General features: G+C 52.7%; 2 protein-coding genes across 3 annotated transcripts; one reads left to right on the top strand and one right to left on the bottom strand.

Moving 5' to 3' along the window:
- Positions 1-40: 40 nt before the first annotated feature.
- On the bottom strand, positions 41-10,816 carry TTLL9 (tubulin tyrosine ligase like 9). Its single transcript, XM_083802046.1, is given in 13 exon segments — positions 41-495; positions 1,033-1,154; positions 1,641-1,662; positions 1,665-1,753; positions 3,447-3,643; positions 4,488-4,546; positions 5,398-5,509; positions 5,597-5,637; positions 6,247-6,337; positions 6,634-6,702; positions 8,654-8,839; positions 10,001-10,112; positions 10,570-10,816. Coding segments are annotated over 12 exon segments (1,104 nt in total). The 5' UTR covers positions 10,046-10,112; positions 10,570-10,816; the 3' UTR covers positions 41-424.
- On the top strand, positions 10,678-19,763 carry DUSP15 (dual specificity phosphatase 15). 2 transcript variants are annotated; one of them, XM_083802048.1, is made up of 9 exons: positions 10,678-10,817; positions 11,840-11,943; positions 12,113-12,264; positions 14,277-14,310; positions 16,815-16,897; positions 17,312-17,361; positions 17,908-17,982; positions 18,474-18,645; positions 18,841-19,763. In XM_083802048.1, exons 3-9 carry the CDS (start codon positions 12,244-12,246, stop codon positions 19,048-19,050), a joined length of 645 nt encoding a protein of 214 aa, XP_083658174.1. In that variant the 5' UTR covers positions 10,678-10,817; positions 11,840-11,943; positions 12,113-12,243; the 3' UTR covers positions 19,051-19,763. The 2 variants fall into 2 exon arrangements, with proteins under 2 accessions (XP_083658174.1, XP_083658175.1); XM_083802049.1 differs by lacking the exon at positions 10,678-10,817 and adding an exon at positions 10,886-11,656.
- The last annotated feature ends 2,354 nt before the right edge of the window (positions 19,764-22,117 follow it).

Here is a 22,117-nt window from a genome sequence, read left to right on the forward strand (position 1 = left end):
TGTCTCCTTCACATGTGATGGCAAGGTTATTTTTACAGTATCATGGCAACAGGTTTTATGGTCTGACATGTTTCCATAGTAGTAGCAGCAGAAGGATCAGGTGCCTGCCTTCCTTAAAAGCTTTGTTTTGCTACGCAGAATGTGCTTAGCTGCTTTCTTTTCTCACAGCCTGTATAGGTTGCAGGTGGTCAGCTGAGAAGCCAGCATCACTTGTGTCTTGTGTCGGCCATTATGAAATATTTTATTCAAGCCTGTTGCAGCCTCCCAGCTGGGGAATCGTTAGGAAGCAAGCTCAGCAGTCTTGTGCTGAGGCAGCCACGTCCAGAGAGGAATGGGAACTGCTGCTGCATGATATGAGGAAGAGAGGGAGAGACACCACGAACTTCACCTATGGTGATCTCCCATCCCAAGCTTGGTATCGGCCTTACGCTGTCTGCTGCGCAGAAAGAGTCCTGAAAAGCTGCTTCAGTTGTTGCTTCCTGTCATTATAGCAGCCTGCAATGAAAATATCAACAGGGGAGTTGCACATGACCTTACTCTTCATGCCTGTGAAGGGTAAGGTAATTGCTGTACTCGTGTTTTATTAGTTAGGAACTACAGGCAGTGTGTGATCATATGCACACTGAGCACTACAAAATAAACTTAAGATACATTAGCCTCTTGGAAGTATGACTTCAGAATCCACTTCACAACAGTAAGATATGCAGCTAGCTTTAGGGAAGTGCTTAGTAAATGGTTACCACAATGATTATAGAGCAGATTTTCAGCAAAACTGACATATGAAAAAAATCTGCAATGCCTTAAAACTTGAAAAGCAGGGCTATAAACAAAGTTGTTTCCCCTACATTCATGTGCTTGTTTTCAACAGTGCTTCTGCAGTCTGGTTGCTTACATCCGCTTTTGGAAAACGTTTGTTCCTTTTGGACCCTTAATCTCAGAGTCCACACTCCCTGTTCTCTTGTTCTCAAGTGAAAGGTGCGTGCTCTCCTCTTGTTGAGTAGGGCACCCTGCCAGTGCTGGGTGAGTACGTACCTAAATGTGTGTTCGCCATGAAGTTCCCATTCACTGGGGCACCCAGGTTTCCCTCTCTGCTGACAGGCCCGTCGTTCCATATCAGATCAAAGCCTCCAACACGCTTCTCCTTCCCTGTCAGCCTACAACATCAAATACATGAACTGAAGTACCTGAGTAATGATTATCTGTCTGTGCACGGGAATAAACTCCCTGTCAGAGACAAAGCTGAACAGCTGAAAGCAGTGGACATCTTTCTACTATTAATATCCGAGGTTAGCACAGTTGTAAAGTCAATCACAAAGTGATGCAAGACAAGCTTCTTGGAACAGATTGCTCCAGAAGCGATAGGTGTGGGAGGCACAATGCAGAAGAAACTGAAAGAGTTCTTGTGCAAGTCCCAGCTCTAACACTGACTTAATTCCCTTTGCAACCCTGGGCTGTTTTGTTTTCCCCACTGAAGTGGCAGTAGGCTTGCTTGCTTTGCTCCGTTTCTGGAAATTCGTTATTTAACAGTTACAAAGCTTAGAGCATTACAATCAGTTGCCAAGAAAAGACAGGACAGAAACAGACCACCCGTTTCAGACATTAATAAAAACCCTTAGAAGGTAATAAGCTTCTTTGCCCACCTGCCTTCCATGTCCACAATATAAGTGTGTCTTCGAGAAGATGACACTTGAGTTCATAGTCTTCCTGGCTACTGGCAACAAGGGAAGGTGAAGCATTTACCTCCAGAAGCCAGCTGAGGAGATAAGACAAGAGTAACTTAGGGGGAAACAGGCAGTTTTGCCAGTGGTTCATCTAACTGAAGCGTCCATCCGCAATAACCCTCCTGCCTGCTAGCAGGATAATAAGTGTGAAGCAATAGGAAATCTAACCCCAAATCTCTTTGCCACACACCAAGCCAAAGAACATTCTGAGCTTATTGCAAAGTTTCTGTTCCTGTTCTCAACAGTAATAAAGAAAAAATCCCTCTAGCATCCAGAAAGTCATGCAAGTTAAAACCAAACTCTAGATGAAGCAGTAAACACTGAGGGTAATTCACAGGATAAGCACTAACCCGTTTTTGGTGGAAGAATGCAAATGTGTCCTGGGAACAGTTTGCTAGCACAACAGTGTTCAAATAGCTCTCCTACGAGAGCCAAGTAAACGCAGCAAACAGCAGCAGTGGCCTCTAAGTACTGTAACATCAATGGCTTTTATTACGATTCACCACGTGGATTTGTTTCCTGATGAACTGAAGTCACTCCAGATGTTCATGTGCATGCTGCCTAAGCAGTAATTCGGTTTTAGGCTGCGAACAGAGTAGACTGTACAAATTAGAGCTACCAGGACCACAGCTGAGCTGCATTTACTTGCTCATTTGAGATAAAGCTGTCCCCAGTGGCACTACGTGAAATATTAGACTGATGCTGACAGGACGCAGGGCTGTAACAGGTATGCCAGCTACTATATGTTGTAAGAGGAAACAGTTTAAAAAAAATTAAAGACACTTCATAAGAGAACACCATCGACATAAGTCATATCTGAGGGATATTTCCTTACCTATGGTACTATTTGCATTTTATATGATTAAGGCTGAAAGAATTATCCAATTTAATTGTCATTTCTGAAGTACTACTTGCTGTTTCTATTTTTCTCAACTCATGTAATTACGAATCAGTTGCACTTTCAGGTTCCTGCTGTTGCAATACTTGGGTTGTGTATGCAGCAGATAAAAATCTGAGAATTTCAGCTGAACCTTTAGTCATATTTTTCACTTAGTGAATAAAAGCTGTATTTAAAGATATCTAAATAGAGTCAAATTATGTTTTCAGGTTTTTTGGGAGGAGGGGTTGTTTGGTTGTTTTAAACATCCTCAGCTCCCGTGAAGCCTCTTTTTTTCCCCACAATTAACAAAAGGCATCTCTTCCAGTTGGGGTCTACCTTTTAGCCAGTGTACCACAGACACAGGGGGCATGTTTTAGTGCTAGCAGCCTAATGGTGCCGGCTGGGCGTTTATCATTGCCGACGGGACGCTGCTGCTCATGTATATTGCAGCAGAAGAGATGATAGTATCCCTCCCACCTCCCGTAATTGCTGTGATACATTGATACTTTGGGGGAAACATATCACAGAAATAACCAAGTTAGCGGGTTTCCACAATGCAGTGCTAGGGAACCTACAGACAAACTCACGTGGTGCTGATGCCTTTTAATACACCCTGACACTCTGAGCAAAACCAGCTGTATTCCTTCTGTATTTCAGCTTCCTGTGCTTAAAACAATTCAAACCTCTCCATGCTTCACTTGCAGTTCCTGGACTGGCTCACTCGTAGCCAGCCTGCGAGCAGCTATCTACGCAGAAGACAGAAGCATCTCGAGGTGTCCCCACCATCACAGGGAAAGCAGCTGGCCTGCTACTATAATCCCTTCTATGTTCATTAACACCCTTACGGTTTCAGATCCCGATCGATCAAGATGTCATAGCCGTAGAGCTCAAAGCAATGCTTGTCACTGATAATCACTTTCTGAACGCTCTGGAGGCTCTTGATGAAAATGTTGTCCATATCCGCGAAGAGAACTTCCACCGATCCTGCTCCATGCTTGGCAGTCAAGTACTGCCTGAGCTGCTGAATCATCCACTTACAGCCCTGAGACATCCAAACACAATTATACTAAGCTGTTCCCAGTGCACGAACACACATTTTATCTGCATGATTTTCAGTCATCACTCCATAATCTCTACAGCCAAGCAAGAATTCTTAGTAAAAACCCAGAGACCGGAAGGCAAGGGCCACTAACCCCACGCTGCAGTTACGCGATTCAAGCTTGATTATTGTACAGCTATAAGGGAAGGGGAGAAAAAAAAAAGTCTCCAGGTCCCCATCAGAAGTCCCCAAACAGCAAATCACCATCTTATCTTCTGTCAGGGTATTGCAGAGACCCTCCTTTCCATACAGATGAGAGATTTATAAGAGGGACTACACTATAAAAATGGGAAGTTCAACACAATCCTCTATTACTCTCAAATGTCAACCCTCATCTCAGATTCAGTAGGAATCTGACATCTCATTTAAGATTATTTTCTCTTTCAGCTGCCACCTCTTGAGATACGAGGCTTAAGAGTGACAGTTGTGTGCAGCAATGCTAATCTTGTTGTATCACTGAGGTCTTAGAAATGAAGGGCCAAGCGATAAGGTATCTACAGCTCAGAAGAGTTCTAAGCAGAAAGCTATTAAAGTCAAAAACATCAGCCTTGTAGATGAGCAGACGGCTGCAATGCAATAGTTAAAGCAGAACGCTCGCCCAGCCTCTCTCCTATCAATGAAATCACATTTATGGGTGTCTGGAGACAAGGCAGCACGTTTAAGTGGCTGCCGCACATGTCCGCAGCATGGCAGCTGGCGTGATGAGGTCAGCTTGCTCGCATCTGCCAGAAGAGCCCAAATGGCAGGCAGCAGGGGAATAGTCTGCAGACAACACACACTTGCTCACCTTCTCGGGATCGTAATCAGGAGCAGTCTTTTGCACTGCCACATTGGTGAGATGAACATCTGGCATAAAGCAGAGATAAGGATCAAAGACACACAGACGCTGAACAAGTAAATACTGAATTTTTACTCTACGCCATCCTCCTTTGCCTCGGTACCAATTAATTATCCTCCCTGTCTGTAATCAGAGGCTTCAGCCACCTGAGCTTATATACAGCACTGCATGTAATCTTACTAACAACTGCAGGAAAAAATAAAAAAGAGCAGTCACTTTCCAAATAGCACTCTCAAAAGAGTGACTGCCCTGAACCAGCCACGTACCCCCGGCTGGCATGAAGCTCTTCATGTAAGCGTGCCTCCAGACCCCAGTGCACCCCCACCCAAGACCGTCTGCTGTACCTCCACCCTGGTACAGCTTTGGGTGATTCAGAGCATGCTTGAACTCTGCTGAACTTTCACTGAGAGACGTGATGGATTTTCCTGTCTCCTAAGCCATCAAATTAAGGTCAGATACCTTTTGGGAAGATGTGTTAATCAAGTAAAAGCTATCAAACTCAATACAGTAACAAGCGTGACACGTAGGAAATCAAATAGTTCTATCCCGTGAATCACTCTGTCCTTCCATTCTCTGGACCTAGGGAAGAAGAAAGGCTGCCAAAATTCAACCACTAACAGTAAAATCAGGACTGACATTTCAGCATGGGTTCCTAGCTGATTTGTCAAACTGACATCTCCCGTGATCTGGTGACACCAGCCCTCCAGTGAAAAAAAGACGGGAGAAACAGAATAACAGTGGCAACAACACGACAGGAGAATCCTGTGGGTGTCTGCAGGTGTCAGAAGTGACAAGGTTCATCTGATATATCTAATACCGAGCAGTAAAATTGGACATTTCTTTTCTCATCCCTCCTTACCGCACACACAGACAGGTAGGATACAGTGATCATCTATGCTATTCAGAGTAAATCGCGTATTGGAAAAGCGAGCAAATCCATCTCTGTACAACCAGGCCTTCAGTGGGATGTACTGGGAGAAAAGGAAAGGAACAACTGAGCACTGAGGAAAAAAATCCAGTTTTGATGTAAGAATTTAATAACAGTGGCTTGCACTTACGGATGTCACTAGAACATAAACTCTCAAGTCAAACTTTCGACCTATGAAGAACAGAAAAACAACGCAATACAGTTGTCAATACCACTGCCTAGAAGTACCCAATATCAGTTGATATCTAAATAAGCACGCAAAGGTAAAGGATTGAAAATCATACTTTTTTTTTTTAGAATCAGGAACTTTGTGAACATTTATCTAATATTAAAATAAAAACAGCAGTAGGACCACTATTCCAGGTCAATGACTATTTACAAGTTTCTGGAAAAATAATGCAAAGCTTAACTAAGCACCCCTTTGCTTTCTTTTGATGAATATTTGGGCATGCACGCTAATGGTGTAATGATGTCTAAGAGCGACAGCACACTCATTCTTAACATGTTATGCGTCGAACTAGTCCCAGTGGTTGTTCACCGAGTCACTTCTACATTCTCACAAGCCTTTCCTCGGCAAGCCAATTAGTTACCACACCACAGATATCGATGCTGCAGATTATTTACAGTCACTTATAGGCCCAGAAACAGTTCACTTCAGGAAGTTAGCCAGATATGGTTCAGCACAGAACAACCTACGGTGGCCTTTCCATCCAGTGTGAATCCCATAGGTTAGGCTAATTTTTCCCCAAACCAGAAAAGAGGCTTAGATGGGCATCTTACCTCCTATTAAGTATGGATTTTCAATATATTGCTGGGCTACATAAGTTTCTATTTGTGTTTCATCTTTCTGCTCATCTGCGCGGACACCATCCTGTGAGAGGAACAACATGCAGTTTCCCCTTTCAAGAAACTGTTTTTCCACCATCTTTCCCCATATACACTCTGTTTTTTTGGAAGCTCTGCCTCCATTTAAGAAGTCAGATCCCAGATAAAGTATCCAACGATTTGGGAAAACCCACCGTAAGAAGCTTTGTTGTCACTCGGGGGAACAGCAAAGGAATATTGCAGAGGAGGACAGAACAAGTCATTGGCAAAAACAGGGGATGAAAAAATAGAAGAACAAAATTCCAGTTGGGCGTTGCCTAAAGAGAAGACAGTTTTTCTCACCTTCTTCCAGTCAATGATATCCTTCAGTTTTCGGAACAGGAAGATTCCTTTACCTTGTGACCTGCCAACCTATAGCACGGAGAAGCAGTTACTTGCTTTCACGTTAGGATTTCCTGCTGTTCCCCAGAGTTTCAGCATAGCAGCCCTGAATAACCTGATTCATCATCTGTTTGTATGCAAGCGTATTTATTTAATGTTATGGGGACAGGGAGAAAACGAAGGGATCCAACAACAGCTCTCAAGTGCTAAATGCTCAGATTACAAGTGTTAGGAGAATTCCTGGTGGAAAGGGCAAAGCAGGCAGACAGCCTATGGGGAAGTTCCATAGTAACGAATAAACAACTCTGTCACATGCTCGCAGAAATATAAGTAACACAACATATGTTGTTGGGAATTTTTAAGTCACACTTGAAATTTGTGTATGCTACAGAACTTAATTAACAGGAAAGTCATGAAAGATGTCAGAGAACTACGGCAAGCAAGAGCAGAACAAACCAGAAGAGAGCCTAGTTTGTGCTATGTATTAAAAGCAAGCTAAGAGTGGCCCGGATAAGCCACCTGAGAAGCAAGACTCCCCAGAACACCTTCAAAGGAAGTCCAGATTCCTGCAGTCCTGGGATCTGGCACCGTGCATGTCCTGACCTACGGTACCCAAGCGTGGGAGTAGGCAGGCCAAGACATCACTACGTGGGGCTGCTCAAGAGCGCAGACCGACAGAACGAGCACCAGAGTTATTTTTCACTTGTTTGTGAGCTTCTGAGGTCAGTCGCAAACTATTTCATTTAAGTTGTTGGTAAAGTCCCAGTAATCACAGGCTTTTCATATATCCTTGTTTACCGTATGCTGTTTTTTTTCCACCATTTTAATTGAGGTTGTGGGCATAAAAATCAGCTTAATATAAGGTTTTCTATTGACAATTAACACATTCCCATTTGCAGAGTTGGATAATCACTAGCTGCTATCCTCCTGGCTGTAATTCACATGTTAGTTTGCATAATTACCTCCCATTCTCCTCTCAAAAGCATGCCCTTACCGATGGGTCTGACTCGCAGCTACGGCAAGTTGTCCTGTCCCAACCTTCTTGCCAGACCTACTGCACAAAGCAACGTGCCCGTCCTCTCGCAGTCCCACAGATCAGTGTATTTTTAATTATGCACCATGGCATGATACTCATGATGTTATACAGCTTGAATCAACTGGCAGAAGCAAGACATTTCTCAGCTTTACATTGTAATTTGTAAAGGAAATAGTACAGTTTTTTCTTGGTTCCCAAGGACGCTGGCTGAATTGGAAGTTGCTTCAGTCAGCACAGTTCCACATAGCCCTAAGTTTTGTGGGACAAATTTGATTCAGAGCATGAGGCTACACTTCAGGTCTCTAACTACAGAGCATAAAAAAAGCTAATGCCAACCAAATCCACCCCAATTTACACTCCAGGCTGCTCGTGGAGTTTTCTGTCATCCTAAGAACGTTAAGAGATTAAAGTCCACTCAGTATGTTGGCTGGATTTACAAGGGCTGACATCTAATGCAGTGGGATTTCCTTGAAACCAAACAGATGTTTTCATAGCTCCATCTTTAGGAGCTGCCCTAAAATACTGCTTAACCAGAAGCCCGATTAGACAGCTGCCCTACATACACACACACCTTCTTGTACACCTGCAGCCAAACTGGAATATTTCAGAGCATGAACTTGGCCGTAGCCCCATAGCAACAATCCCTAAGAGCACAATCTGTTCCTACACACAAAAATCGTGGGCTTTATATCTTCGCCATTGAGTTAACTTTGGCTCTACAAATGAAATGAGCTGTTTTTCAACTGCTGAAATAAGTTATGACACAAAAGGAAGTGTTTTGGTAGTACGTGTTGGCCAGGAAACTGGATAGAAGTATTGCTGCTCCTAACCACCTTGCTACTTGCCATTATTCCTGTGGGTTTCCTACATATTTTCCTCTCCTTCCACAGAATGAAGGCATCCATTCATCTCTGTCTCACTTTCCTCAGAGGAACATACACTTACCGGTTTCATTATCCAAGTGATGCCAGGCTTCTTGCGAAATTCTTCCACAAACAAATGGTACTCTGAAGGCATTTCAAACGTCTTTGGAAAAAAGTCACATTTTGCTGCCTCAAGCTTTCCTGCTTCTCTTTCTAACTGCTTCCGAAACCTCTTCAGGTTCTTCACTAAGTAGTTCTTCCGACTCAGCTGGGTAGAAAGAGAAATATAAGGTTAGGTTCAACAGATGCTCGTACAGCCTGACTCACTTTCATTGCCCTTGAGATGTTTCTGGTGACATCTGGGGAATCAACTGCACCACATATGCCTCAGGAAAAAAATAAACAAACGTGGAAATCATTGAGAACTGTTTTTGCTTTGTGGCAGAGAAGGCTTGATTTCAATTTTTATTTAATCTCTGCACAAACAGAGGGAAGCTAGAACAGAGCAGATTTTACAACCCATGTTTTACCATTTCTAACGTAACCTTTCAGTGCAGTCAGCATACTCATTTCCAGCAGACAGCCCTGTTCAGAACTGCCCACACCGACAGCTGTAATCATGTCTGCAGGCAGGCTTAACCCAAACCACTGCAGCCCCACCGCTCCTCAGACTGCTGCTCCTGTGGCATGATCAGCTGAGCTGGGAGCGTATCGGCTCCTGAACTGCTGCAGGTTACAGACGAGTGTTACAAACCACTGTCAGTCCCCATTTATGCTAACACTGGTGAGCATGAAGGCTCAGAACAGATGCACATCCTGCTCAGCAGCCCTTACTGCTGAAATGAAGTCACCATCCATGAGAGGATGGGGGGCAGACCTCTGAGATGGTAAGTTTTAGCTGTTGCAACTAAATCTGCTCATAAATACAAATGATGTTCCCCAAAATACTGCCCTTTTGGAGGACCTGTTGCAATGCACCAGCCTTAGATGAATATAGGGTAAAAGCTCTCTTTCACTGGGCAAACAAGAACACGTGTGTCCAATCCTAATGCACCGGAATTGCATGAGATCCCACTTGGAAACGTGTCAGGAAACTCACCTTCACCTACAAACAGGAAGGGCTGGATTTTTAACTAGATCCCCTTACACTACTGGTTTTGTAATTTTCAAGAGTCATGGACTTGCTGGTGCTTACTGAATTGGGAACAAGGTAAAACGGTGTCAGGATCCTGAGCAAAGCCCTACCCGAGGCAGAGGGATGTTGATACGTTCTGAAGGTTTATCAGAGCTGTAAGAGAAGCCAGTTTTCATGGTGGAAAACATTACCAGGTATTTCCAGTCATAACCACTTCTCGTGGAAACTTACTGACAAGTTAAAAATACCTCCTCAAACCCTCCTAGTTTCACTCCACCTTTGAGGGGTTCTTACCTCATAGTGATTGCGAAAGTGGCAGATGCGAACGTGCTCCTCCATGTACGTGTGGTCAAAATTCTCCCGAAGCCAACTGACATCACACCAGAGAAAATCCCACTCCTCCTCGCTGGGGAGGAAGGCCCCCATGCAGAAAGCACCGTGCTTACCCGGGGTCACCACCGCCCACAGCCACCTCTCCTCCCCGCGCCTCCTACACCAGAGGAAAGCTGCTCGGGCGGGGGGGCGTTCTCCCCATCTTTAAAGTCAGAAGGGGAGAAATTTCAGGATTCCCACCCCCAGGCCTGCCTCGACCTACACGAACCCAGGATCTGGGGGCACAACCTGGGGAGCGCTATGGGGCTGCTTTGGGGCAGGCACCCACCACAGCACAGCACAGCACAGCCCAGGCCCCAACTAGCCCCCGGGGACCCCCAACTAGCCCCCGGGGACCCCCAGCCGGCCCCCGGGGACCCCCAGCCGGCCCCCGGGGACCCCCAGCCGGCCCCACCGGGCCGCTGCCGAACGGGAGGCGGCGAGAGGAACCCCCCCCACGGCCAGGGGCAGCGGGGCCGGGCCTCGCTTACTCCTTCGCCTGCTGCCAGCCGGGCCGGCGGCTCAGCACATCCAGGACGGGCCCGGCGAGGCCGCACTTGAAGCGGACGCAGGGGCGGGGGAGGCCGGAGGGCGGCGGGGGCGGGAGCGGGGCGGCCCCGCGGGCAGAGCCGGCCGTGCTGCCCGGCCCGGCCCCGCCGCGCTCCGCCGGGCGCTGCTTCGGCCTCTTCGGGGCGCGGGGAGCGGCGGCCTGCGGGGAGAGGAGCGGAGAGGCGAGGCGGTGAGAGGACGAGGAGGAGGAGGACGAGGAGGAGGAGGAGGAGGAGGAGGAGGAAGGCCGGGGGGCAGCGGCCTCACCCTCAGCCCCGCCATGGCGCAGGCCCCGCGGGCCGCGGCCGTCCCCATGGCAACCGCAGCGCAGCAGGGGGCGCCCGCGGCCCCGGGCCTGGGGGGGGTCCCCTCGGGCCTGTGGGGTCCCCCCTCCTCTCCCGGTCACCCCCAGAGCCCCCCAGTTCCAACCCGTGGGCCCCTAACGCAGCCCCGGTGTCCCCAGGGTGCTGGGTTGTCCTGGCTCCTTGCCCAGCCCGGGGGGGGAGCGCTGTGGGGTTGTCCCCTGCCGTGGGGTTGTCGTTTGCTGTGGGGTTGTTCCTTGCTGTGGGGTTGTTCCTTGCTGTGGGGTTGTCCCCTGCCGTGGGGTTGTCCCCTGCCCCGGTGACACCAAGAGGGCAGCTGCCACCCCAGCAGGGCACACGGGGCAGGGGCTGCAGGGGACCGGGTCCCCGCAGGAGCTGGGAGTCCTGCCCGGCTGAGGACGGGGGCGCAGGCCAGGCCCCGACCTGCCCCTGGGAGCTCTGCAGCTCTGTCACCGCCGCGCAGGGACGGTGACAACGCTTCCCAGTCCCCCCAGCGCTCGGGTCACGAAAAGAACCCGGACTTTGCTCCGGTGCGGGCGACGCGGGAGGGAGGGAGCAGCCCCGGGGCGCCGGCTGGGCGCTCGCCGGCTGAACCTGGCCTCTCGCCTGTGCTCGGGTGACGGCACCCGCTGCCGCTGCCCGATCTGTGGGGACAGAAGGGACGTTTCCCCCGGGAGGAGAGGCGTCTTGTCTCGCCTGTGTGCAGGTGGGTATGGAGCTGCTGCTGCTGTCAGCCTGCGGTTCTCCTGCAGCGCAGGAGCTGGGGTCTTGTACCCCCACGGCAGGCACAGGGAGGGCCGGGCATGCCACCGGGCGCTTGGCTGCGTGGCCAAACAGACTGTCCTTGATCGAGCAGGACAAAGGTTTTGTTCTTCTCTTCACACTGCAGCCTTGTCCGGCCGTGCTGGCAGCGGCGGCCGTCAGCAGACAGCGCGCCCAGCGCTCCCACACCACCGCTCAGAGGTGGAGTTTCTCCTCCTTTGTCTCCTCCCGGTAAGAAGGAGCAGTCGGTGCGAGGGAGGCGGGTGCTGGGGAAGGGCTTCAGCAGGAGCCTCAGGGGAAGCGGCCAAGGTCTCTCCTGTCCGGGAGAGCCCGCTGCTGCCAGGGGATTGGCCTCCTTGTGCTGGAATCGAGCCCCCTGTGACAAGCGGCTGTCCCGCAGGAGCGAGCTCTTCATGACGGAAACCCTCCCAGGGAGCGTCCGGAGTGGCTTCGCCTGCGGACAGGGCGGACGGTAGCATCAGGGACAAGGACACCTGCTCCCCGCCCCTCCCAGGGCGCGTCCTGCAGACCATGGGAAATGGCATGAGCAAGGTAAAGGGAGCGCTGGGGTGCAGCTCTGCAGAGCCGGGCGCTGCAGGACAGGCTTGCAGTGCTGGAGGTGGGAGATGTTGGTCTGGTTCCGTTTGCTCTGCGATGCCGAGCAGCGTTTCGCGTGCCAGGGAGCCTCCCCGCCGATGCTGAAAGCGGCACCAGGCACGGCTGCTGGAGGAGCTTGTTTACCTGCAGGCTGAGCAGAATCAGATGAGAAGCAGGCAGAGATGCTGTGCGAAGCTGCAGCTCGGACTTACCCTGCAAGCCACCTCCGGCCACTTCTGTCAGGGCATGCCTGGTTTGAACAGCACTGCCGGGTTCACGCCAGAGTGTGGAGGACGGGAGGTCACAGCAACCCCTCCGAGGGAGGGAGGAAACTTTCAACCCCTTTAAAGCAAAGGCACAAGATCCCAAGCACACGCCAGCAGCCCTGTTAGACCCTGAGGGTGGTGTAGTGCCACATACCGTGCTTGCCAGCACTGGGCTCTGCACAGCGCTCAAAGCATTGCTTGACAGAGGGGACGGGCACTACTTCCTGCTTGTCTGAGCTTTTCCCAGGTCACAGGTGAACGGAGACATCTTCTTTATGCTTTAAACATCCCCTCCAACCTAAAAACACTCGTTATCTGGGAAAGTTTTCAGTGTTGTAGACAGAGCTGCAATGCCCCATTTTATTCAGCGAGGAGTGGATCAGAAAGTTACAGGGACAGGAATGTGCCATTATTCATGGCTCAGCGTCCTGCCCCTGGGAGCTGGCCTTGCTAAATGGCTCTTGTGCCATCTCATTTGCAGTGCAGTTGCTGAAAGTTAAAGGCGCCCTGTCGATATAAAATTGATCTAAAATTTAAGGAATCATAAAAAAGATCTTTAAGCTGTTAGAGCAATAGAAATGTTTCCAAACATGAGCAGTGAGATGAGCGCAAGCAAAACTGTATTTGTAGAAATCCTCTCTGCTTGCCCAGGCCCCAGCCCACCAAACATGCAGCAGGGAGAAGCTGGAAGCGAACCTGAGCGCACACAAGTGTGCCCAGGCTGTTAGCCCTCATTTTCCAAGATGGGAAAAAGGATAATATAAAATAGCTAAGGGTGGGAATGGATGCAAGGTGTCTCACTTCTGTAATCTGGAGTGCTGCTGATAGAGGCATTGTCAAGTAATTATCTTTTCATCATGAGAAGTGAAATTTTGCAAGGCAATTACTTTTAAGGCACAGTGTTCAGAGCAGTCTGTCCCAGGCCTGTTAGAAACGGGCTCCCTGGGGAGCACAGGGAGCAGAGCAGAGCTGGGGGCTGTGCGGAGTGATCACTCCCCACTCTGCCAGCGCTGGCCAAGGCTGTCCTGGGTCACGTCCTCCAGCTTCCCTGGGTCTGCTGCTTCCTCATGCCTCGAACAGCAGGATGAGCACAGGTCAGGGGCACAGTCTGAGGCCGCGTTAAGGTGTGTGCAGCTTGTTGAGCTCAGATAAAAATAGATAGCTAATGAGCAAAAGGAGCAGTAAGAAATCACTAAAGAAATTGGCAACGGAATTGATAAGGGAGCAATAAGAGAGACATGGCAGACTTCCAGTGCCTGCAAGGGCCTGGAGCATGAGGCAGGAAGGCAGCATGGGGCTGCCAGTGGTGTGGCCAAAGATCAGTTGGGCTGGATGTCAGGCACTGAGCTGCATTGCTGCTGCTGCAGGCCTCGAGGCAGCGAGGTGACAGCGGACAGGTCATTTAGCCATTCGTTTTGGTGGCAGCACTTCTGCCTTTCCAGCTGTGGCTGGGCTCACCAATCTGAGCCCCTCCGCAGGCTCTGCTGGCTTGCCACAGCCCGCGGCTGTGTGGGCTGGAGTGGCCGGAGTCCAGGGGAGGAGAGGCGAGTGGTGAATCCTCTCTGTGCTTCATCCTGCCCTCTGCTATGCTCGGGCAGAGGTGGTGGCAGGGGCAGGTTGGAGCAAGGAGCCCCAGCGCAGTGGGTGCCAGGGGCTGCGTTAGCTGCTGACAGACTGACACCTCTTCTCTGTGTCCTGCAGATCCTCCCCGGCCTTTACCTGGGAAACTTCATCGGTAAGCAGAGCCCCACGCCGCGGAGGAGTCCTTGAGCCGGGCAGCTCTGTCTGCCCCAACCCCACAGGCTCGTGCTGCGAGGGAGCGCGCTGCCTGCACGCCCGCAGCGCCTGCTGCCTGTGCTGCAGGGGTGGGCTGTGCTCGGGGGGTCAGCAGCAGGCACTCGGCTTCCCCACGGCTTGTCCCGGCCACATCAGGAAGGCTTAGGGGCTCCTGGGTGCTTGAGTGCACGATGCTTCCTCTTCCAGCTGAGGGATAAAAGCGGCTCTCCTGTTGCACTCCCCATCATTCCGGTTTGTTTGAGCCCTGCTCAGGATGTCCCTTTGCCAACAGATGGGCCAGCTCCTCCTTCAGCACTGCCTTCCTCTGCCTCCTCTTCCCATCTCCAGCCTTGCTTTCCTTTCCTGGGGAGGGGAAGAATCAGGAGCTCAGGCCTGGGCAGATGCAGGCGCTGAGCCTGTAAATTAAATAGCGTGGAGAGAAGCGGCGGAGAGCTGGAGCTAACTCCGGATAGGATGATGCCTCATCATCCTGGAATGAGGTTTCCTCTGCTACACAGGCGTGCAGTTTGTGTTAGCAACAGCAAGAGAGGAGGCACTGGTGGGAACAGGGCAGAAACTCTGCCCTTGCTTTGCTTGCCTTATTTCTCTTTAATAGCTTTCCTGAGATCTCAGGAAACTGGAGGAAGAAGCTGAGCAGGGCCGTGACCTTGTCAGGAAAGACCCAGCATCACCAGGGCAGATGCTGTGACACCAGCCAGAGCGGGGACAGACAGGTTGGAACTGAAAGCCCTCCTGAAAGCCTCGGCCTCCCCCACATTTTAGCAGCGAGTAGGAGGGGGCTGCACATGCTCGGGTGTTTCTCCCAGAGGCTGAGTCGCCCTTCTCACACCGAATCACTGTTTTAGTGGGTTTTCACTGTCAGTCGTTCATGACTAAGGACTGGCATCTGCCATGAAAAACCAGCATTTATCAGAGCTCCTGCCTCCCTAACGGCTCTTTTGACAGTTTGATTCCTGCTGTAAGTGCTGAGAACATTTGAAAACACTGGCATGAATTGCTAAGAAAATGTCATTAGAACCAGTGTGACAGTCCTGGCTGGCAGCAGCCTGGCCAGAGCACGCTCCTCAGCATCGGAAGGGAACGTTTCAGGGGTTAGGGCTGGAGGAGCTGCTGCTGGCTGGGTGCTGTTTGGGGGCCCTGTGGGGAGCGCACCCAGGGGTACCCGGCTCCCGAGCCCTTCACAGAGGTTGCTGCAAGCAACCACTGATGTTTTATCTTGGCCTGATGCCACCAAAGCATTGCTCGACCAAGAAATTCAGGGTGATGACAGAGATTTAAGGCCCGCTAAATTAAGCTCTGACAGCTCATAGAGACATTTTCTCCGACTGAAAGCATTTTCCAGCCATAGTAAGCCTTTACAATCGTGTCACTAATTGCCGTCATTCTGCCTGCCAGAGCCGGGTGGGAAGGTGACAGCTGATGTACGAGTCCATGGACAGAGGGTCCCCGCCTCCCTCCCCGCTGCACGCACACACAAGGCATGGACTCTAATGTGAAGCGTGCCTCTTGAGACTCACTTCTATTAAATATTCACATCATGCCATTAGCACATCATGTTTCAGATTCCCGAGCCAAGGTTTCACACCACTCGGAAGTTTAGAAACCCAAAGCTATGAGATGAGAAAATATTAGTACTCATCTCCTGCAGCTTATGCATGATCAGCTGGTCATGTCATGAAAGGAAAACAGCTACAAAGCTGCTTAGCCAGCAAGATGAGCAGGCTATCCTCACAGCATAACAACTTTTATGCTAGACCAGTGACCAGCATTACAACCAGAGGATGCTGAAGCATTAGTGAAAAGTAGGTCATTTCCCCAGAAAGCTGAGGGTACTTGATCTCTGTGCGTGCAATGGCAGAGGGATACATGCAAAGTGCTCCAAATTGCAGCTCAGTTGTTTTCTGCAGACCCCTCAGATACTAAAAACGAACTCAGCCTAAGCCAAGCTCAGTGTTGGTATGAAAAGCTGCAGCTCCGATTCTGCAGCCTGTGAGATAAATCATTTGGGCTGCAGTAGGTCCCATTACCACATGTTGTGGTTGCATGGGAGAGGTGCGGTCACAGAGCACGTTCTTTCCGCCCTAAGCTGGTGGACAAGTAGAGGCAAGTGGGAAGCTGCCTGCTTGCACAAGAGAGTGCTTTCCCATGCAGACGTGAATTCATCCAAGCAGAAGCAGCAAGGTCAAGTGCCTTTGGAAGGAGTAGGTCTCTGTTTTGGTGCCCCGGGTTTGTGTTCCCAGATTTCCGAGAGGCGTTTGCATATTTGCCTGTGACTGCTCTTCTTCCAAGCGCGTCGATGTGCATGGGAGGGGGGTGTAATGCAGCTGCTCGTCCCGAGCAAGGCTTTGCGTGCTGGTTTGTCTGCAGGAGAGCGGTGGGTGTGCTTGTGGGAGGAGAAGGGTAAGAAACAAATACGTGCTAATATCTACTCTTATCCTTTAGATGCCAAAGACCTGGAGCAGCTAAGCCGGAACAAGATTACCCACATTGTTTCCATCCATGAATCCCCCCAGCCCTTGCTGCAGGTAGGGTCCCGTGCCTGACGCCGGCATGCAGATTGCTGCAGCTCTTCCCACGTTGCAGCACCTCCCTTCAGCTCCGAGCATCCCATGGCACGTCCACCTCACCCCGGCAGCAGAGTCTCAGAGGAGCGAGGCAGCCCCTCTGCTCTGGGAAATTTGCTGGCTTGTGATCATAACCTGGCCTTGAATGCTGATGAGAAACAATTTCCAGCTCTCCAGCTTCATCTAGTTTTCCCACCCTCTGCCACAAGCTTCCTCTTTCCCTGCTGCCCTCCCCGCTGCACGTACCGAGGGGGAGAGCAGCCCCATCCCGGCACGGAGGGAAGCTGTGCTGTGGGAATGAAGCCCGAGGGGAGTGCAGGCGAGCAGATTGCAGGACCCCTGTGGCTGAGTTTCTCCTGTTTTCATGTCTTGCAGGACATCACCTACCTCCGTATTCCCCTGCCAGACACACCAGAGGCCAACATGTGAGTTCTCAGTGAGGCCAGCACCCAGACGGGGGCATGCAGGAGCTCGGTCTTTGCGGGACAGCCAGTAGTACCCCGAGCCCTCACGGTGCTGCGTACAGCTCCTCAAATGCAGCAAGCTGCAGACACGGTGCTGTGGTGCTGGGGACAGCCTCGGGGCCCCGGCAGAGCAGCTTCCCAGCTCAGCAACTGCAGCAGGTCACAGCCCTGAGCTGAGGCAAGAGGCAGCCTGTCTGCAGTGGGATGCAGAGAAGGAGGGAGCGTTCCACCTGGGAGCCTGGGCAGAGCTGCCTGGAGATGGGGGAGAGCAGGGAAGGCACAGAGCTGGCCAGGAGTGCTGGCACGGTCAGAGATGTGAGCAGCCGTAGGCTTTTTCCTGGGAAAATAGTCCTGAGCTGCTTGGGTCTCAGCAGCTGGTGATGGTGTCTGTAAAGCAACAGGCATTTTATTTTTGTTTGTCTTCAGACACTCAGGGCTGCACCACCTGCAGCCTAAAAATCTGGTTCCACACCTGCAGTCCTTACTCTGTTCTATTTTTCTTGCTAGCAAGAAGCACTTCAAGGAATGCATCAGTTTTATCCACCAGTGTCGCCTGCATGGAGGGAACTGCCTTGTCCACTGGTAAAACTCATTTTCTCATGCCCAAAGCCACGTTCTTCCCAGCACAGCAGAAGGTCTAGCTGCCAGAACCCCCCACTTCAGCTGCAAGTGTCTGCCAGGGGTCCCCCTATCCACGAATCCACTCAGGATCCACCATCAGGCTTAGCTGCAGCCTCCAAATGAGCAGGATTTGGGGAGTCCTTCTGGGGCTGGAGAGCTGCTGGAGTGGGGCAGCTTTTTTGCTGTCGTCGAGCAAGTGGGAAGAGAGCTGTTTGGGGCAGGCTTCCAGGCAGCAGCTGATACTTTCACTTCCCCAGGGGAGCGGGGTGTATTTATAGGCACCGATCGAGAGGACCTTGGAAGGGCTTTGGCTTCCCAGAGAGCAAGTTCGCTGAGAAGGGGAACCAAAATAGCTGAAGCACAAGGGTGGAGGAAGGGGCAGGCATGGGGTCAGGGCAGCAGCCAGGAGGGCACACCACGGACAGCCTCCCATGTGCTCATTCCCGTGCCAGCCTGGCCGGGATCTCCCGCAGCACCACTGTCGTCGTCGCCTACGTCATGGCCGTCACGGAGCTGAGCTCTCAGGAGGTGCTCGAGGCCATCAGAAGCGTGCGACCCGTCGCCAACCCCAACCCTGGCTTCAGGCAGCAGCTGGAGGAGTTCGGCAGCAGCGCAGCCCGCAAGGTGGGAGCGCGAAGGGGACGCAGCCTTTGCCACCCGCGCAGCCCTGCGGCTCTGCTCCTCCGTGGCGGTGCCGGCTCATGGGTCTCAGGGCAGGAACAGAGCCCAGGGGCACCAGATCCCTTCCCGGTGCCCCTTGCTTGCAGGCTTGGTCTTGCACTTTGAAATAAGCATGCTGGGATCTTGTTCTTTCCCCAGATCCGCAGGCACCTGAGGCAGAGGTATGGGTCATCCCCTTTCAATGACGAGGAAGAAATCAAGGCCCTGCTGCCGGTGGGGAGAGGAGCATCCAGAGCAGAGGGAGCTCTGCAAGGACTCGTACCGAGAGCCAGGGACATCAAGAGCACCGCTCCCTTTCTGCTGCGGGTGAAGAGGACGTTCTCCTGCATCCCGGCTTGTCTGAAGTGATCACAGCCAGGGAGGGAGAGCAGCAAAAATCACCTAACAGCCTCGTAAAAACTAAGCTGCAGCACCGCTGGCCTGGAGGGGAAGTGCTGTGCCGCAGAGCCACAGGCAAGCACAGCTCCTTCTCCTCTCTGGGTTCAAGCGTGCCATCTTCTGTCCTGGCTTTCAGCTATCGGGGGAGGGATTCATTTGCACTGCTGCGCTCTGCAGACCACTGCGGGGGTCAGCCCCTTCGTGCCTGGTGTGGGAGGACATCTGGTGAAAGCAGATGACGGTCCCCCCGGTCACTGTGGGCTCTGGCTCCAGGCAGAGTGACAGACAGGGCTTCCCAGCAACCAGGTGATGCTGACAGCAGCTTTAGCACTTCAGTACCAGCTGCATGGGCCTCAGGGGCACACGGGGTGCAGGAGAGCTTGCTGACCCCTTGGGGCAGATTTCCCACCAGCAGCAGCATCAAGCTTCCAGAGCCGAGGTGGCTGCGGGGCAGGGGCATGCGGGTGCCCCGGCGCTCCAGGCCAACCAAGCACAAGCCCCGAGCAAGCACTGCAGCTTTAGGAGTTCATCGCACCCCATTCCCACTGATACCAGGGCACAATCTTTAAATGGTGGGAAATAAATGTTTAACCTAGCCAGACCTCACTAAAGCGGAGCCTTAAGCCATTTTGCTTAAAGACTTTCTATGTCCTCATAGTAATAAACGTCTCTTCTCTGCGGTCTGCCTGGGATGTAAATTGACTCGTGGGTGATGGCTGGGTCACAACGGGGGGGGGGCTGGGGCAGGAAAGTCCTGGCATGGGGAGAGTCTGAAACCCGTGAGCAGCACAGGGAGCACAGGGAAGGGGCGCAGCAGGTGGAGACACTGGCACACCAGTGCAGAGGCCAGCCTGCTGCCTCGCAGGGAGGCTACAAGAAGGCAAGGGCTCCCTGCCCTTCTCCCACCCAGCTGCGCTTCACAGCCCACATTTGCTGGGGGCTTGAGGCCCCGCAGCTACAACCCCACAGCGATGTTTTGGGAACACCACGTGCAAACAGTACTGGCCATGCCCCAGCAGCATTGTCCTCGGTGGGAAGCCATCCATGCCACCCCACAGCAGAGCCACTGGGAGCAAACTGCAGGGCACGGGCTGCTCACTAAAGCCTGCTCATGGCACAGGCAGGGCCAGAAAGCCCGGTGCCACTGACAGGGCTGTGCTGCTGGGGAGCTCAGGAAGGAGCAGACGGGCACTCACATGGATCCTGTTCTGCTGCAGCCTCTTCACTGCCTTGAGCTGGAGTCTGCTGGGAGCTGCGGGGAGGCTGGGCAGTGCAAACCCCATTCCTCCCCAGCCCCGTCCTGCTGACACCTTGTACTGCGGCAGTTGCAGGTGGGGATGATGCTGCCCAGCTGGGCCGTCAGCATCACCCTGCGGGCAGCCAGCGCGGGTCCCTGGGGGCTCCCTCACCCCTGCTGACCGCACCACGGTTCCCCTCTTCCTAAAGGGTTCAGTGTTCCTCCCCCCAGCCAGAAAGGGAGATTTGAGCTGTGCTCTGAGTACCAGACACAGGCTCCCAGGGGGAAGGAGCTGCCGGGGAGCGGGGATGGCCTCTGCCCTGGGTGCTTTCAGGAGACAGCACGGTCGGACAGGACATGGCCATCAATAATTAATGATTGCTCATTTACTGCTGCATGATGGCTGTGGCTGAATGCAGGCAGCTGCCGGGTGTCCCCAGGGCCGTGCTGCACCTGCGGGTACTGCGCAGGGCGCAGGGAGCTGTGCGGGGAGCAGTGAGGGGCAGCAGGCGGAGGGGCTTTGCCCCTGCTGTTCGGGGTGTGGGGGGGTGCCAAGCAGCGCTGCAGCTTTTGGCACCCCAAACTTCCCATCTTGTTTTCATCAGGATAACTCAGCATCATCCCCCACTGCTTCTGCGCCCTCCAGTCCCCCTCTCCTCTCGGCCCTGCCAGCCCTGGCTGCTTCCCCGCTCCCTTGGCACGGAGCGAGGTGCTGCAGGGGGGGCTCCAGCCCTGGCCCCCAGCGTGCTCCCCCTGCACAGCTGCGCCCTCCTGCCGCCCCCCCGCCGGGACATGCCGCACAGAGGTGTTTACACGCAACATTTCCTGGTTCACGCTATAAACCCACATCAAGGCTGTGTGCAGAGCAACGGCATCTCCAGGTCCAGCTCCGCAGCACGGCAAAACATATTTATTTTGGCAGATCTGGTTTGCACAATTGGAAAAAAACAGGTAAGGGCAGGGTTAGCTGCGAGTTAATGTTTGACTGCTTCTGAAGTGCATTTCAGCCTGAAAAGTGTAAGGGTTAAGCAGCTTCACCTTCCCTGTGCAGGGAGCAGAACAGCCGGGAAAACACTTCTGAGCATCTCCCCTGATGGCAGGGTAATTACCTCCCTCTGGCCCTGCATGTCACCGCCTCGCTGTTAGGAGAGAATTCCCCAGCTGATAAAGGCTTATCCAGCCGGGCTCTGTCTGGCTGAGGAGTCGGCGGGCTCGGACTAGCTCCTGGGCTTGGGGCTAATCCATACAAGCCACTGAGATGAGGCTGTGCAACAGCCCCTTGGCATCGCCTCATCTCCCAAGGCACAAAGGGGAGATGCAAATCCTCCTTCCCTCAGTCCCAGGCCCTTTTCCTGGTATAAAGCACCCGAATTACCCCAGCGAGGGGGCTGGAGGGGGCCAGGGCACTGCCCCTGCTCCGCTGCTCCTGGCAGGGGCCAGCACTGGGGGAGCAGCACGGGGTCGGGGGCCGGGATGGGGCTGGCTCTCAGCCCGTGCGTCAGAGCCGCCGGTGGAAATCCCCTGCTCGCTGGCGCAGAGACCAGCACGGCTTCCTGCGCCGCTTGGCATCCCCTCCCCGGGTCCCCGAAATGCTGGCCTGGCCGGAGCAGCACCGAGCAGGACGGCCGCACGCTGCCGGGGCCGGTGGGTCCTACCTGCTGCCCCGGCCCCCTCCCCAAACCGCAACCCGCAGCTCTCGGCACCGCTGCCTCCTCCGGGGTGCAGGCAGGGCCCGGGTTAGCCGCAGCCCCGAGCACACGGGCAGGGCAGGGCAGGCAGGGCAGGCAGGCCTCGCTCTGC

This window comes from Anser anser, assembly GCF_964211835.1.
Source record: "Anser anser genome assembly, chromosome: 16".
Classification (NCBI taxonomy): domain Eukaryota; kingdom Metazoa; phylum Chordata; class Aves; order Anseriformes; family Anatidae; genus Anser; species Anser anser.